The 16,099-nt window shown below is 38.9% G+C and overlaps 1 protein-coding gene across 2 annotated transcripts in view; it reads right to left on the reverse strand.

The window, feature by feature from the left end:
* Positions 1 to 6,246: 6,246 nt before the first annotated feature.
* TOPBP1 (DNA topoisomerase II binding protein 1) overlaps positions 6,247 to 16,099 on the reverse strand; it is a 58,860-nt gene continuing 49,007 nt past the window's right edge. For both annotated transcript variants that reach the window (XM_057738056.1, XM_057738055.1), the window contains 5 exons: positions 14,890 to 15,053; positions 14,209 to 14,346; positions 11,749 to 11,838; positions 11,413 to 11,574; positions 6,247 to 6,620 (listed from right to left, as the gene is read on the reverse strand). In XM_057738056.1, coding sequence (XP_057594039.1) covers positions 6,483 to 6,620; positions 11,413 to 11,574; positions 11,749 to 11,838; positions 14,209 to 14,346; positions 14,890 to 15,053 — 692 coding nt within the window. In that variant the 3' untranslated portion in view covers positions 6,247 to 6,482. The remainder of the gene's footprint in view (positions 6,621 to 11,412; positions 11,575 to 11,748; positions 11,839 to 14,208; positions 14,347 to 14,889; positions 15,054 to 16,099) is intronic.

Below are 16,099 nucleotides of genomic sequence, written 5' to 3' on the forward strand. Positions count from 1 at the left end.
TAATATTGCCCTTAGTGGGACAAGGGTTCCCTTTTCTCCACGTCCTCACCAACTCTTGTTATTTCTTGTCTTTTTGATGATAGCCATTCTAACAGGTGTAAGGTGATATCTTGTGGTTTTGATTTGCATTTCCCTGATAAGTGATGTCAAGCACATTTTCATGTACCTGTTGGCCATCTGTATGTCTTACTTGGAAAGATGTCTATTCAGACCTAGAGCACAGGCTCAGTAGTTGTGGCACATGGGCTTAGCAGCTCCTCGGGCGTGTGGGAATCTTCTTGGACCAGGGATCGAACCCGTGTCCCCTGTATTGGCAGGCGGATTCTTAACCACTGCACCACAAGGGAAGTCCCCAGGAGGCCTCTTGATGTGTGTTTAACTAGAAGCCTACCCCTCAGGCTATTGTAATGAAGATGAGTACTAGGCCTCTTTCACAGAAAGAATGGATTCCAGTCTGTTGCCTCCCTGCTCTGCCCTGTGAGTGGTAGCTGTTTAAGAACTAGTTCTCCAGTTGTTACAGTCCTGTGGGACCTGTGGGACCTGTGGGCCTAAGCCCCACTGGCTGCCAGAGCCAGATGATCAAGTGGAGCCCTATAGGTAGCAGCTGCAAAAATCAGGGCACCAGGCAAGTGCACAAGCTCCTTTCTGGGAGGTACCGGCGACCTGGAGCAAGGCAGAAAGAGAGTGCACAGAAGGCAGGCATGGCGGCCTCAGTCTTTCGGAGAGTGTTTCAGTGGTCCCCTCTGTTTGTTAAATGTCTGGCCCTTAGGCCAAAGCATTTGGTTTATTGAGGTGTAGTTGATGTACGATATTATATGTTTCAGATGAACAACAGTGACTCAATTTTTAATTTATTTATTTGTTTATTTTATTGGCTGTGTTGGGTCTTTTTGCTGTGTGCAGGCTTTCTTTTTAGTTGTAGTGAGTGGGGGCTACTCTTCGTTGTGGTGCACAGGCTCCTCATTGCCGTGGCTTCTCTTGTTGTGGAGCACGGGCTCTAGGTGCGTGGGCTTCAGTAGTTGCAGCACATGGGCTCAGTAGTTGTGGCTCATGGGCTCTAAAGCGCAGGCTCAATAGTTGTGGTGCACGGGCTTAGTTGCTCTGCGGCAGGTGGGATCTTCCTGGAGCAGGGATTGAACCCGTGTCCCTTGCATTGGCAGGCGGATTCTCAACCACTGCACCACCTAGGAAGCCCCATGACTCACAATTTTTAAAAGTTATATTCCATTTATAATATAAAATTCCAAGCTTTACATTAAGCAGCTGGGCCTCTTTTACAGAAAGACTGGCCCTTTCCAGCCTGCTTCTACACTGTAGCCTTGTGGGTCTTGTGGACACAAGCTCCATTGGCTGTTGAAGCTAAATGTTTTGGAGGCTCGTCTCTCAGGTACATGTCTTAAAATTTGGGATGTCAGGTGCGGGGTTCGAAGCCTTTGCTCCTCCGGGAGAAGCGCAGGGCTGCCAGTTCCCTTCTGATTGTGGGTTGCTCTGCTGGGGCTGGGGTTTATGGTGAGATTGTGTCTCAGCTTCCCTCTACCTGCTTTGATGTGGCTTTCTCATTTGCCCGATGTGTAGGAGCCACTTAGCTAGTTTTGTGGTTTCTTTTAGAGGAAGTTGTTCTGTATGTAGCTGTGGGTGCAGTGTGACTGTTAGCAAAACCACTGAATGAAACTGCCCACCCTGGCCAGGCACCATAGTAACCACCTGCATGAGTTATCTTAAACAGGAGGTCCTTGTAAGGAACTTGGAACTAACAAGCTACCACCAACCGGAAGAATTTGGGAAAGGTCAAAAGGAGAGAGGAGACTCCAGTCCATATGTTCTACCAACCTCCCAGAATCCTTCTCGCCAGAATCCATCTCGGCTGAGTGATGTGAGCCCTACTTCCCGACCAGGAAGGACTGAGTCAGAATGACTGGCCAGAGACAACCCAGAAACTAATCCCATCGCCATTAAACCCAAGACTTTGAGCCACACGGCAGAGCTATCCTCCTGGGTTCCCTTACTCCACTGCCCTCCGCCCGGGCACTCGTTCCCAGTAAAGTCTCGCTCTGTCAGCACGTGGCTCTCCTCGGACAGTTTATTTCTGAGTGTTAGACAAGAGTCCACTCTTGGGCCCTGGAAGGGGTTCCCCTTCCTGCAACACGTCTATGGGAGAAGTTCAGGATCCACTAACATCGTCATCTTGAACCAGGTCTCTCCTTACTCAGTGTTGATTGATTTTACGTAGTAAGAAGGTGTGGAAGCTTGACCGAATTCAAGTTTAAGTCGTGGGGCTGGGGGCAAGAATACTTCACAGATGTTCCCTACTTCCCATTGCATCACATCAGGCTGTATGTCTGGCTGTCTTCTTGAGTGATCAATGAGTTCAGGTATTATCAGCCTGATCCACCGTTATAAAATTCTCCATTTGCCTAGATCTGTTGTAACAGGGGAGAGCCAATTCTGACTCCATGTTGGATCTGTTTCTTTTACTTTAACCTTTGCTTTTTGTTGCTTTTGTGATTATAATCACTGTCTCTAGCTGTGAGTATACATAATAACCTGCCACAGGCAACCCTACCCCTCTGCCTGTTACAGTGCCTTTGTTCAGCTTATAGAGACATTCTGACCCTGAACAGGGCAGATAAATGACTTTTTAACTTTACTTCCTCACCTCCTCCCCTGGTCCTATAAAAGAAACAGACATCCAGACCCCATAAGATGGTTTTTGGTGGACCTTAGTCCCCCATCTTCTCAGTCTGCCGGCTTTCCGAATAAAGTTGCTATTCCTTGCGACACCTCGTCTCCTGATTTATGGGCCTGTCCTGCGGCAAGCAGAGAGAGCTTGGACTCGGTAACACTGATTTCATTAGGACCTATAAAATGGCTTGCTTCTATCATTTCTTCTGCACTTATTGCCTGAAACTATCCTATAGGGCTTTTCCTCAACTGTCAGGCTATCCTGAAATGCAGTTCATACTGGTAGGAGAATTGCTTGATTCTCTTTCCTTTATCAGTTTCTGTTGCTTTAAAATTTTCCTTTAACATTCTCTTATGGCGTAAAAAAGCCTAAATAAATATCTGTACCATGGCTTTTCTTCCCATAAATACCTCACAAATTTAAAACACTTCACACTTTACAGAATCCCAAATGCTAAACAAGCATGAGATGACTCTTCCAAAAGGTTACCACTACTCATAGGGTGGTAGAAAAACAAAGAGCTGGGTGCCTTGCTTGTTGAGATATAAATTAAAAACTGTTTTTAGGGCTATAGAATGGGGGTAAGCACACTATGTATGGCCCACTGTCTGTTTCTGTATGGCCTTGAGCTATACAGAAAAATGGGTTTTACATTTTAAAGAGTTGAACAAAAAATGCCACAAAGACCGGCCCACACAGCTTAAAATGTTTATTCTCCAGCTTCTACTGAGAAAGCTTGCCAACCCCTGCTATAAAGCAGCATGTATGTAAGCACCTCTAAGTGAAAGGCAAATCTGTGAAATGGTTGCAGGAGATGGAAATGTCACGTCCTGGGACCGACCGCCAAGTAAGGATCTTTGGCTTCACGCAGGAACAACTTCAGGAGCAAGCCAAAGAAAAGTGAAAGCGAGTTTTAGAGGGATATGCACCCCACAGGCAGAATGTGGACCTCTTGAGAAAGTGAGAGTGGCCCCAGGGCGTGGGGTTGTTTGTTTTTATGGGCTAATTTCCTAGGCTAATGAGTGGGAGGAATATTCTTGCTATTCAGGGAAGGGTGATGATTATTTCCCAGGAATTGGGCCACTGCCCACTGTTCCGGTCCACATAAGGGGGAGTGGTTTTTAGCGTTACAATACGGGTATAATGAGCTAAAGAATGGCCAGACTATTCTCAAAGCCACCTTGGTTTCAGCCAGTTCAGCTCGTTTTTATTGCATCCCAGTAGCCACACCCCTCCTTCATTTTCTAGCTGTTATGTCCTGCCCCTTTCCCTTCTGTCTCAAAATAACAGGTTTGCACTAGAGCAGTGGTTTGTGTTTTGGGGAGGGAAATCACAGATGTGAACCTAACACTCAGCTCTACCTTATGAAAGTGTGCGTATGCCATTCCTGGGCGTTACGGCCCAGCTTGTGAACCTCTGCACAGTAACACTGTGTGAGTCTGCTGGGGCTGCCAAAAGAGAATACCACAGAGTGGGTGGCTTAAATGACAGACCTCACAGTTCTGGAGGCTGAAGTCTAAGGTCAAGGTGCTGCCAGGGGTAGCTTCTGGTAAGGCACCTCCTCCTGACTTGCAGACAGCTGCCTCTGTGCCCCCACATGGCCTTCCCTCTCTCCTCTGTGCCCATGAACTCCTGGTCTCTCCTCATAAGGCCACCAGTCCTACCAAATTAGGGCCCCACTCCTAGGACCTCATTTAAACTTAATAACCCCCTTAAAGACCCAATCTCCAAGTACAGTCATGTATGGGGTTAAGCTTCAATCTATGAAATTTTCTTTGGGGGGGGGTCGAGGAGGACACGATTCAGCCCATACTATAAATACTAAATCTGAGTATAACTGAGTGCTGTGTCTGCCCTGAGGCTCCTGCCTCTGTAAGCGCTCTGAGAGAGCATGTGCTCTAAGTGGTTTGGTGTCAGATTTGTTGGATAATGAATGGTGATCAGGTCAGACTAATGAACAAGAAAATTCATGGAAGAATGTAAGATGCTAATTTAAGTGGCACAGATTAAAATACTGTAGTAATTCTAAGGAGAAAATAAGAATAATCAAGGAAAGTTTTTTTTTCCTTCACTTTTTAAATGAGATATCTACCTATGCTTGGAATTGTTTGCATGTAAGAAGACCCTGCTGGCATTAAGACATGTATAGTGTAAGAGTCAAAGTCTGAGTTGAAATGATGTTTTTTAATAAATAAGTAAATTTATTAAAAAAAAAAGAATTTATCTAAATCCTTTAAAATAAAAGCTATATTTTCCACTCTCTCCACCTTTGGGGGCGAGGGTAAGGCATTCCATAAACACCACCGTAAGGTAAACTTTAAGATAAAGCGTATTTCCTAGCTCCTCATTTTATAGATGAGAAATTTCAAGTTTTAACCATTCATTATAGAATGAACTGAGTTGAAATGATTTATGCAGGGTGTAGACAGATTCTGGAAAGTCAAGAGAACCTGAGATCTGGAGCCTTAAAATTGTAAACTGTGTGTTGAACTGAAAAAACAGTTCATAATCTTGGCAGAAAAGAAAATGGTACATTAATTTTTTTTCTGGGATAGAGAAATAGGAGAATAACATTTGTTTTGTCAACAGTGTGCTCATCAAGAAGATTTGAAGAGTAACTATTTCAAAGAATTTTTAAGTAGTGAAATTCAGGGAGAAATTTATTGCAAACTGCCAATGAAAGGACCCAGCCAACACAAAATGGCTCTAATAAACCCAGGCCTGTGTATTTTTGGTTTGGGGAAGGGACAGGAATACAGTTTATATAACAATGCTACCTGTTCGGCGTTGTAGGAATTTGTGTTGTTAAGGGCAGGGATAACCTCTACTCCATTGAGAGGAAAATCTGATGAAAACTTCAGGGGTTTGATGTCCAGGTTTAGGACTTTAATCCATCACCATCTAACTGCCTTTAAAAGAATTATTAGGAACTGAACAGTTTACATCAAAATTACAGTCAAACAGAAGGGGATTGTGGTCATGCATGTAGTATCTGGTGTTTAGGTTTAAAATTAATAAAGGCTAATGCAATATTATAGTTCCTTTTTTTTTAACCCACTGGACAACAGCCTACATAAACAACATCAGAAACATAACTAGATTCACTTTTTAAGCTGTTTTACAAATCTTTTATTGCTTCCACAAGAGAATGTACACCAGAATGTTTTTCTTTTTAAAAATTTATCTATTTGAACAACTACTTTGAGTCACTAGTTTTATTCTTTATTTCTTTATTTTCCAAGTTTTGGTGCCCAAACTTGGCAAGCATCATGGAGATCTGTACAAACATGCATATACATATATACACACACACACACACACACACACTTAAGTTTAAAGCCTCAGTCCCTCATTAAACCTGTGCTCAGGCTCCTGTTAAAAAGAGATAAAATGGTGAGAAGCTAAACATCAGGGAAAATATGAATAAATCCCAATTGATAACTTCCTTCTTGTTATGAATTAAAGCATATATTTTAAGGCAAAATCTATCATCTTGCTTTTTAAAACTTCCATTCAGCTACAGACTCAGATATTTACAAGAATATAAATAAACAAAAAGCCCCTTACACATATCAATATGGTTTAATGACAAGCTAGCTGAGGGAGCTGCATTTTGTTATTTCAGGTAACTTTCCAGGAACAGTTAATATTTCAATGATTAAAATTTCAGGTGTTAAAAACTAACTTCAAGCAGGGTTCTTCAGGTTCTTGTCTTTAAATTACTATACAAATCCATCACAGTCACATTCAAGCTATTAATTTCAAAAACATTTAATGTTCGGTAACTGAGTAAATACCATTACTGTACTCTAGGTCGTTTGATTTTATTTTTCTCTGTAGGAGCTTTCCTCTTTTGTGAGAATCCAGGTTCCTTATTATTCTGAAGAAATGAAACTGCTTCTGGTAGACAATAATTTTCTACTTGAGGAGGGGATTCCTATAAAAGGGGGGAAAACCCAACATTGTTCATTTTTTTCAGGTTTCAAACTGTTAATTAGGTAATAGATTCCTTTGCTCTGCTTTATGACCAAAAACTTATAAACGTTTGTCTTTCAAGGTAGCTATTTAGCACTTGTCACCTTTAGCAAACAGATTATATGTAACAAAATTTCACCTTTTATCAGAAAAATGAGGGACTTCCTAGGTGGCTCAGTGGTTAAAAATCCACCTGCCAATGCAGGGGACATGGGTTCGATCCCTGCCCTAGGAGGATACCACATGCCGTGGAGCAACTAAGCCCGTGAGCTACAACTATTGAGGCCATGTGCCACAACTACGGAAGCCCATATACCTCGAGCCCGTGCTCCACAAGAGAAGCCACCACAATAAGGAACCCACGTACCACAATGAAAAGTAGCCCCCACTCGCTGCAACTAGAGAAAGCCCATGTGCAGCAACGAAGACCCAACACAGCCAATAAAATCAATTAATTAATTTAAAAAAAAAAAGAAAAATGAGTTTATAGCTCAGGCAGAGTGGGCCTAGCTCAGATCTTAATGGTTTTTCATCTGTAAAATATGTATTAAATACAGAATATGGAAAATATGGTAAAATACAGTTAATAGCTATCATTTAAGTATGAGATGTTATGTTTAGTGTAAATTTTTGAAAATCTTTAAAAATTTTTCCAGTAAACATGTGAGATAGGTGTTTTTTATTCTCCATTTTACCAATAAAATAAAAAAGGTTAAATAACACAATGTTACATAACTAGCAGGTGGCAAAGCCAAAATTTACATACTTCTCCACTTGACTCCAACACCCTTGCATTTTTCTTGCTCACAACCATATTCCAACATAAAAGGACCTTTTCCTCTAACTGTAAATATAATAAAACTTAATTTTCTGGCAACATGGCAGACTGAAGAACACAAAAATGAATCACCACCACAAAGGAGTGGGTAAGTGCCTTTCAATTTAATTTAAAAATGGTACAAATCAACCGGTTTGCAAGGCAGAAATAGAGACACAGATGTAGAGAACAAACATATGGACACCAAGGGCAGAGAAGGTGGAGGGTTGGGGGGGAATGAATTGGGAGACTGGGATTGCCATACATACATTACTAATAAGAAAAAAAAATCAAATTGTACACTTTAAATATATGCAGTTCATTGTATGTCAACTGTATCTCAATAAAAGTTCTTAAAAAAAAAAATGGGCAGAGGATCTGAATAGACATTTTTCCAAAGAAGACATACAGATGGCCAACAGGTACATGAAAAGGTGCTCAACATCACTAATCAACAGAGAAATGCAAATCAAAACCACGAGATATCATTTCACACCTGTCAGAATAACTAATATAAAAATAGACAAGAGATAACACGTGTTGGCAAGGATGCAGAGAAAAGGGAACCTTTGTGTGCCACTGGTGGGAATGTAAATGGTACAGCCACTCTAGAAAACAGTATGGAGGTTCCACAAAATATTAAATATAGAACTATTATATGGTCCAACAATTCCACTTCTGGGTATTTACCCAAAGGAAACAAAAACACTAACTCAAAAAGATATCTACACTCCCACGTTCACTGCAGCATTATTAACAACAGCCAAGACATGAGGGTCCAGCAGTGAATGAATGGATAAAGAAAACTGGTAAATGTTCACATACACACACACACACACACACCCCAAATGGAATACTATTCAGCCATTAAAGTGGAAATCCTGCCAATTGTGGCAACATGGATGGACATTAAAAAAGTCAGAGAAATACAAATACTGTATGATCTCCTATAAGTGGCTTCTAAAAAACACAACCCTCAAAACTCAATAGATACAGAGAACAGATTGGTGGCTACTTGACAGAGGCAGGGTGAGGGGTGGGCAAAATGGATGAAGGTGGTCAAGAGGTACAAATCTGTTATAAAATAAATAAGTCATGGGGATATAATCCACAGCATGATGGTTACAGTTAATAGTACTGTATGATATATTTGAAAGTTGTTGAGAGTCAATCTTGGAAGTTCTTATCACAAGATTAAAAAAAATGTAATTATGTATGGTGATGGATGTTAACTAGACTTATTGTAGAGATCATTTCATAATATATACATATATTCAATCATCATTTTGTACACCTGAAACTAATTGTATATGCCAATTGTATCTCAATTTAAAAAAAAAAAGTGCCCAGACTTATCATTTAGGAGGATTGGAAGACTCCTCTTTGGATAAAAATGAAACAATTGAAGAAGCACATAAAGTTATGAATCTAGGAGAGGTATCCAATAACTAGTCCACCCATACCATCTCGCCCAGCTCAAAATGGACAAGACCCAACTGTGCTCAGTACTTCTAATCAGCTTTTTACCCCCTACTCTAAACCATGGACAGAAAGCCAAGAATTACCAGATACCTGATAAATTCTTCTAACATGGAGGATAAAAACCCAAATAAAGGGAAAACACAGCTTGGTGGAAGTAGAGACTATGCAGAGATAAGAAAACTTAAAAAAAATACATCAATAAATCCTCTGAGAGCTCACAGAAGGTATCATACCCATGAAACAAGAAAACAGGATATTAAAACAATAAAATGTAAATTCAAAAAATGAAAAAGGTCTAAAACATGATAGCAAAATGAAGTAGAGTGGAAGACTGAACTGCAAGAATCTCTCAAAAAGTGAAGATAAAAATAAGTGAAAAATAAAATCTAATATACAAATAACAGAAGTACAGAGAGAACAGAAAGTAGAAAAAAATCTCATCACTGAAATTATGCAAGATTTCCCAGAACTCAAAGAGAGAAGTTACCAGACTGGAAAGGGCCCACCACATGCCCAACATAATATAAACAGCTCTTTATGACAGTGTATCATTCTGAAATTTCAGAAAACTGGGACAAAAAGAACTTCCTAACTAGATTACAGTTACATGTAAAGGATTACGAATCAGATGGCTTTAGACTACTTAACAGCAATACTAGAAGCAAGGAGACAAACAATCAAAAGTCTAAGAGAAAGCAGTTTCCAACTTAGAATTTGATACCCAGCTAAACTATCAGTCAAGTATGAATGAGCACAGGAAAAAGAATTTCCACACATAGAAAGTCTCAAACAATTTACCTCCCATGTGTTCCTTCTCAAGAAGTTACTAGAAAAGACCTCCATCAAAATGAGAGCAGATCAGGATGACATGGGATCCAGAAACAAGAGATTCAACAGAAAAGAGACAGAGGGCCGTGAATGGAGCACCTGGGATGATGGTAGAGTACAGAAGTAGACAGAGGGTGACAACCAGACTGCAGCAACATGACTGAAGACATGCTGAAAGCCATTATCACCACGATCCCTGCAGTCACTGCATCTAGTTTCTAACCTGAAGTCAGAACACTGGGGTGAGCCTATCTCAGAGGCCTATGTGTACTTGGCTTATCTTGGCCATGAACTTGACATGAAGCTGCTGCTCTCCCCTCCTTAGCCTGCTGCTTCACCCTACAGAAGTGTTCTGTTTTGACCTATTCCTGAGAGCTAGAGCTAGGCAATGATGAGCTCATATGCAGAAAAGCAGAGCAGCTCACTCTCCCAAAGTGTTTCTGCAGACATCTAGTATTTGACACACATTACGACCCTGAGAAAGGCAGCGACATGAACAACCAGGAAGGAGCAAAAGGGAGCTCCTACGGGACTAGCAATTTTCTATTTCTTATCCTGGACACCTGGATGACATTTTGCTACTTTTTAACGAGGACATATTTTCTGTACACTCTTTTATATGTAAGAAAAAAAATACGCCAAAACTATAGCACATGTACAAACACAATATAGCACATGTATAAACACATGTACAGCACAAATTAAGCAATTAATCTACGTTGGGTCCATCTTAGATGGCAGCTGTATCCCTGAAACGATCAGGAATTTCTGGAGGGATGAGGTATGGGAGGTTCTCTACATCCCCCAACCCCTGCCCTTTTCCCAATGGGTAATATTTTAAAGTCTTATGTCTCAACAAATAGAGATTTTTAAAAAGTTACTTAAATGTTCATGGAGAGCTAGTACTGGTTTACTACTTCCTAATAAAAATACACCCCACTGCTTTATGACAGAGGCTTTGTATGCATGTTTCAGGCATTCCTTCTTCTAAACCCTGGCCAATTCCCAAACACAAGCAGCAACAATAACAAAGCAGGTTAGTTTTGGCTTCCCTCTATTCCTACACTAATCTGTTTGAAAGCCCTTGTAGTAAGACATTTACGATCATGTGTCATATCCTGCTGATTCCCGATGGCATCTTAGGCACTCGGGTGTCAAGATTTTTCTTTGCCCATTCAAATCACCCAACATAGGCCAATTCTGAACAGGAGTATAGTGAGCCCTCCATGTAGCAAGTGCTTGATTTCTCTGACTGTCTAACACAGGTATTTCCACTGTAACAAAGCAAAAGGTCAAAAAAATTTAAAAAGGACCCTTGGGTAAATGTTTCTCCTTGGACTTGTGGAATCAATTTCTGCTTTCTTTATATTCCAACATTTTAGAGAGCGCTTTTAGAGGTACCCAAATTTTTATATTTAGCTTCATATTTAACTTCCAGGCTAAATGTTTACATATGTGTTCATTATTTTAAAAAACAGACTGAAACTGAAAGAAGCTGAATAGAGCAGACTAACAGGAGATTAACATTCCATGAATAACAAGCCGAGAGTTTTGTTGTGTAGTTACATCTCTATGCATACAAGCACATTTCTGGTAGCAAGGAGATCAAGGACAGGATCTTACAAACCTGCATAAGAAAGTCAGCAATGTATTCTGTTTTCAAGCAGTACACATTCTGGGCAGCAGCTTCTGCTATATTAACTCCTGAGTCATCCGGTTCCAGTTTATTAAAATCAGAAAAGAGATGTGTAGCTTCTTTAAATAAAGGTACAGAATGACCAGGTAGCACCTAAGGAAAAAACAAAAAGCATCATAATCTATCCGTGTTCCAAAGTAGTTCAACTGCATAATCTACACATAAAGATTACTACTTCACAAGGTACAAAAAACCAAGAACTGATCACAGCAACCTTGGTTAGAAATAACTGTTGTAAAAAATTCAGTAAGTTGATTCAATACAAACCTTTGCACCTCCTGACTGAAGAAGGCGTTTGAATCCTGCTTCTCGGGATTGATCAACATGTAAAATAACCTTCCACCCACTAAATGCCCCCTACAAATAAAAAAAAATCAGTGTTGAAATTATCTGGAAAATAAATGACAAAATAATACAAAAAATACATTATACATTATTTTCTCTGTAGACTTAATTTTATGTCAGTGAATAATCTTATAACCTTTACTTCTGATGGACACAGTGATAACTGTCTTGGTCAGAATACTGTGAAAACACAGAGTCCCTGGTGTAGGCCCGAAATAAATACTTGAAGAATGAAGGAAAATGACTTAATGATTAGGTAACATTAAAACAAAGCAACTTGACATTTGTTTAGTCTTTTCTAGCATTTTTTTCTTACAATTAATAAGAGCCTAAAGCACAGCTTCTTAGATTAGATGAAGACTCCGTTAATATTTCTCTTGAAAATGCTTACAAATTGGAAATATAAAATATTTAAGTACAGAATTAACAATTAATGGAAGTCAATTTTCTAAAAGAAAAGGAATCAAGGCTAACAGGGACTTGAAGACAGCAGAGAACTCAAAATACAACACAAAAGATGATACTACTCGGGTTCTTAACCTTTTTGTGAGTCATGGACCCATTTGGCAGCCTAGTAAAACCTATGGATCTGATCTCTAAATTTTTAAAAAAATACAAGCTTTATTGAGATGTAATTTCCATACCATATCAATGTGTTTTAAATGTCCAAAATAAAATATAAAGTATTATAAAAGAAACCATTTTATTGAAAATTATCAAACTATTTAAAAATTTGTGACACAATAGATGTGCTTCTATATTAAACCTATCATAGCATTGGGGTTGAAAATACCATTTAGTCAAAAATGCATTTAAATACACCTAACCTACCAAACATCATAGCTTACCAACCTACCTTAAATGTGCTCACAACACTTACATTAGTCTATAGTTGGGCAAAATCATCTACCACAAAGCCAATTTTATAATAAAGTGGTTGAATATCTCATGTAATTTATTGAATACTACACTGAAACTGAAAAACAGAATGCTTGTAGGTTCCTCGGTTGTTCACCCCCATGATCACGTGGCTCACGGGCGGTGTGGCTGCTGCCACTGCCCAGCATCACCGGAGACGACCGCACTGCACAGTGCTGGCCTGGCAGAAGACCGACATTCAAAATCCCAAGTGCGGTTTTTACTGAATGTGTATCACTTTTGCACCATCATAAAGTTGAACCATCGCGAGCTGGGGAGGTCTGTATGTACTATAATTTTAAAGTTGTGATAAAGATAAACAATATTTCAAGTTGCAACCATAATGCAAGCAAAATATCTGATTTCTGTGGGGCAAAATCATAGTGCAGTTAATAGTGTTGTGATCTGTTGCTGAGACGTATAATGAAGGAAATGCTAACTTTCAATTAGGGGTAGTTAAAACTAAGGATGTATTTCTTGCCCCATCCAAAGTTTATAGCCTTTCTGCACCCCAATGTTCACTGCAGCATGATTACAATAGCCAGGATATGGAAGCAACCTAAATGTCCATCAACAGAGGAATGGATAAAGAAGATGTGGTACATATATACAGTGGAATATTACTCAGCCATAAAAAGGAACAAAATTGGGTCATTTGTAGAGATGTGGATGGACCCAGAGGCTGTCACACAGAGTGAAGTAAGTCAAAAAGAGAAAAACAAATACCATATATTAACACACATCTATGGAATCTAGAAAAATGGTTCAGATGAACTTATTTGCAAAGCAGAAATAGACACAGATGTAGAGAACAAATGTATGGATACCAAGGTGGGAATGGTGGGGTGGGATGGATTGGGATCGACATATATACACTACTATGTATAAAATAGATAACTAATGAGAACAGACTGTATAGCACAGTGAACTCTACTCAATGCTCTGTGGTGACCTAAGTGCAAAGAAAATCCAAGAAAGAGGGGATATATGTACACATGTGGCTGATTCACTTTGCTGTACAGCAGAAACTAACACAACACTGTAAAGCAACAATACTCCAATAAAAAATAAATTAAAACAAAACAAAGTGTATATAGCCTTCCTGAATCTGATCTATAAACCTCTTTGGGAGAGTCTGTGGACCCAAGTTGAGAAGCCCTGAAGCTAGATGCTGAAAAGATTCTTTGGAAGAAATACAATATAGGTCACATTTTACATACATAAATGATTTTTAAGAGAGACATCATTACATATATCTTACTGTTGATCACAATTAGAATAATTAGAACTCAACACTAAGCTCAATTTAGAATGCCCAAATTAAGTATATCAATCAAAGGATAAAAGACAAATAGAACTATTCTTATTTTGTCAAGCACATTCTCTTAAAAAAAACCCAAAAACTGGACTAGTCAAGACATCGAATGCCATTTACACTACCTACATAATTATATATGTTAATACCTCAACAATGCCCGATTCTTGTCTTTGCTGGATTTTTTTCCTCCATCTCATTGCTGCAAGTGCTAGTTTTCGTTGCTGTACATTGATTCCAGTCAAAACATCAAGTATGGAGCTACTGCCCCATTCATAGTCTTCTTCCTAGAGAATTAGTCCAACAAACTTTTTGAGTTTCTACAACATGTCCTCAAAGAGTCCACAATCTAATAAGAGTTACAAGCTATACATTCCATTCCTTTAAATACAGAGAATACTAAATAAGCATCAGTTTATGAGCATGGAGGAAATGTAGATTAATTTGGCTTCATATGAAAGTCAAGTACATCTGGCTTTTAATTAGAAATCAGAAAAATACTGCCCACATTTCTAAGAAACAGATAACTGTATCTTAGCAATTGGTAATATTTAGGTTAGTGGGCTTCACCTACTGTAAGATGAACTTCACAGAAGGACATGGTCTCAGAGGAGTATGTATTAACAGCTTGATTACCTGTCTATACAAGAGAGATCCCTAAGGGATCTTGATTGAAAACTTCAAAAACTACATGATAGATATTACTGCGATGGTCAGTTAGGAACCAAAATATTTCAAATAATTAGTTTAATATTTTATATGCTGGAATCAGTTATTAAGACATTTACTCTTAAAGAAAAACAACCCTTTACATTAATTTGCACACATACCGGCATGAAGCACCCAGCAGTCCTGCAAGCTTCAAGGTAGGAGCGATGGAGTACCCACTTCCCAGCTGCCACTGAGGCTAAATACTTCTCGTTTCTAAGTGGATGTCCCACAACAATGTGTGTACAGTTGGGATCAAAGCACTGCTTCTCAATCACTAATCCACCTTAGTTAGAGAAAAACTGGTACTTTATTGATTCTTAACTGAGGGAAAATGTACCTCAACTATGCAGAGAAATTATCTATAAACAAAATGCACCAAATAAACAAAACCCCTAACATATGTTACATATATATTTTTATAAAATAATGTTTATTATATTTAAAATACATAAGTAGATAAAACAGTAGAATAAACCCCCATACACTGGCTACCTAGGTTCTAAAATTATCAAAATTTTACTACCCTTACTTCAATTTACCCCTTTTTTGCTTAACAATTGTAAAGCAAAATACAGATATTTTAATCTACCCTATGTATTTGGTATGCATCTCTAAAATATATGGAAATTTCTTCATACAGCTACAATGCCATTATCAGATCTAATATAATTAATAAAAATTCTTTGCTATCTCAATACTAAATCCTTGTTCAAATTTTCCTGCTTGTCTGAAACTGGTTTGTTACAATTAAAATTATAAAAAGAAACAGAATACAAACAAGGGCAACAAACCACAGTTGGTTGTTGCATCTCCTAAGTCTCTCTCAACTACCATAGCAATTTTCAAGCACTGAATATGCATAACCAGGGAAATGGAGGTCAAGAGGAGGCATCTACAGACTAAAAGCAGAAGAAAAAAATTTTCTTCTACTTTTAGAGGAAACAAGGTCAGCAGACCAACCTAGAAGCTGGGGAGGAAAACTCACGCTAGGTAAACAGAGAGGAAGGAGAAGGTGGGAGCTGAACCCTCTTCTCAGATATGTATTATAAAGTCTGACTTTCAGCAAAGAAGGCATAAGTAAATATAAGCTTATGTAAAGCATGGCTTTTGATTTATACTTTAGAGGTTAGGCAGAATGGTATCAAGGACTTTCTAAGATTTCAACAAAACAATGGAATTCTACGCATGCTTTACAGATTACTCTAATAATAGCAACAACACTTTTTGGGCACTTAACTATATACATGCCAGGAACTGTTGAAAGTATTAACTCATTTAATCCTCACCACTCTATGAATGTACTATTATTATGTGCAATTTACACATGAG

This window comes from Hippopotamus amphibius, chromosome 6 (assembly GCF_030028045.1).
Source record: "Hippopotamus amphibius kiboko isolate mHipAmp2 chromosome 6, mHipAmp2.hap2, whole genome shotgun sequence".
In the NCBI taxonomy this organism is placed as follows: domain Eukaryota; kingdom Metazoa; phylum Chordata; class Mammalia; order Artiodactyla; family Hippopotamidae; genus Hippopotamus; species Hippopotamus amphibius.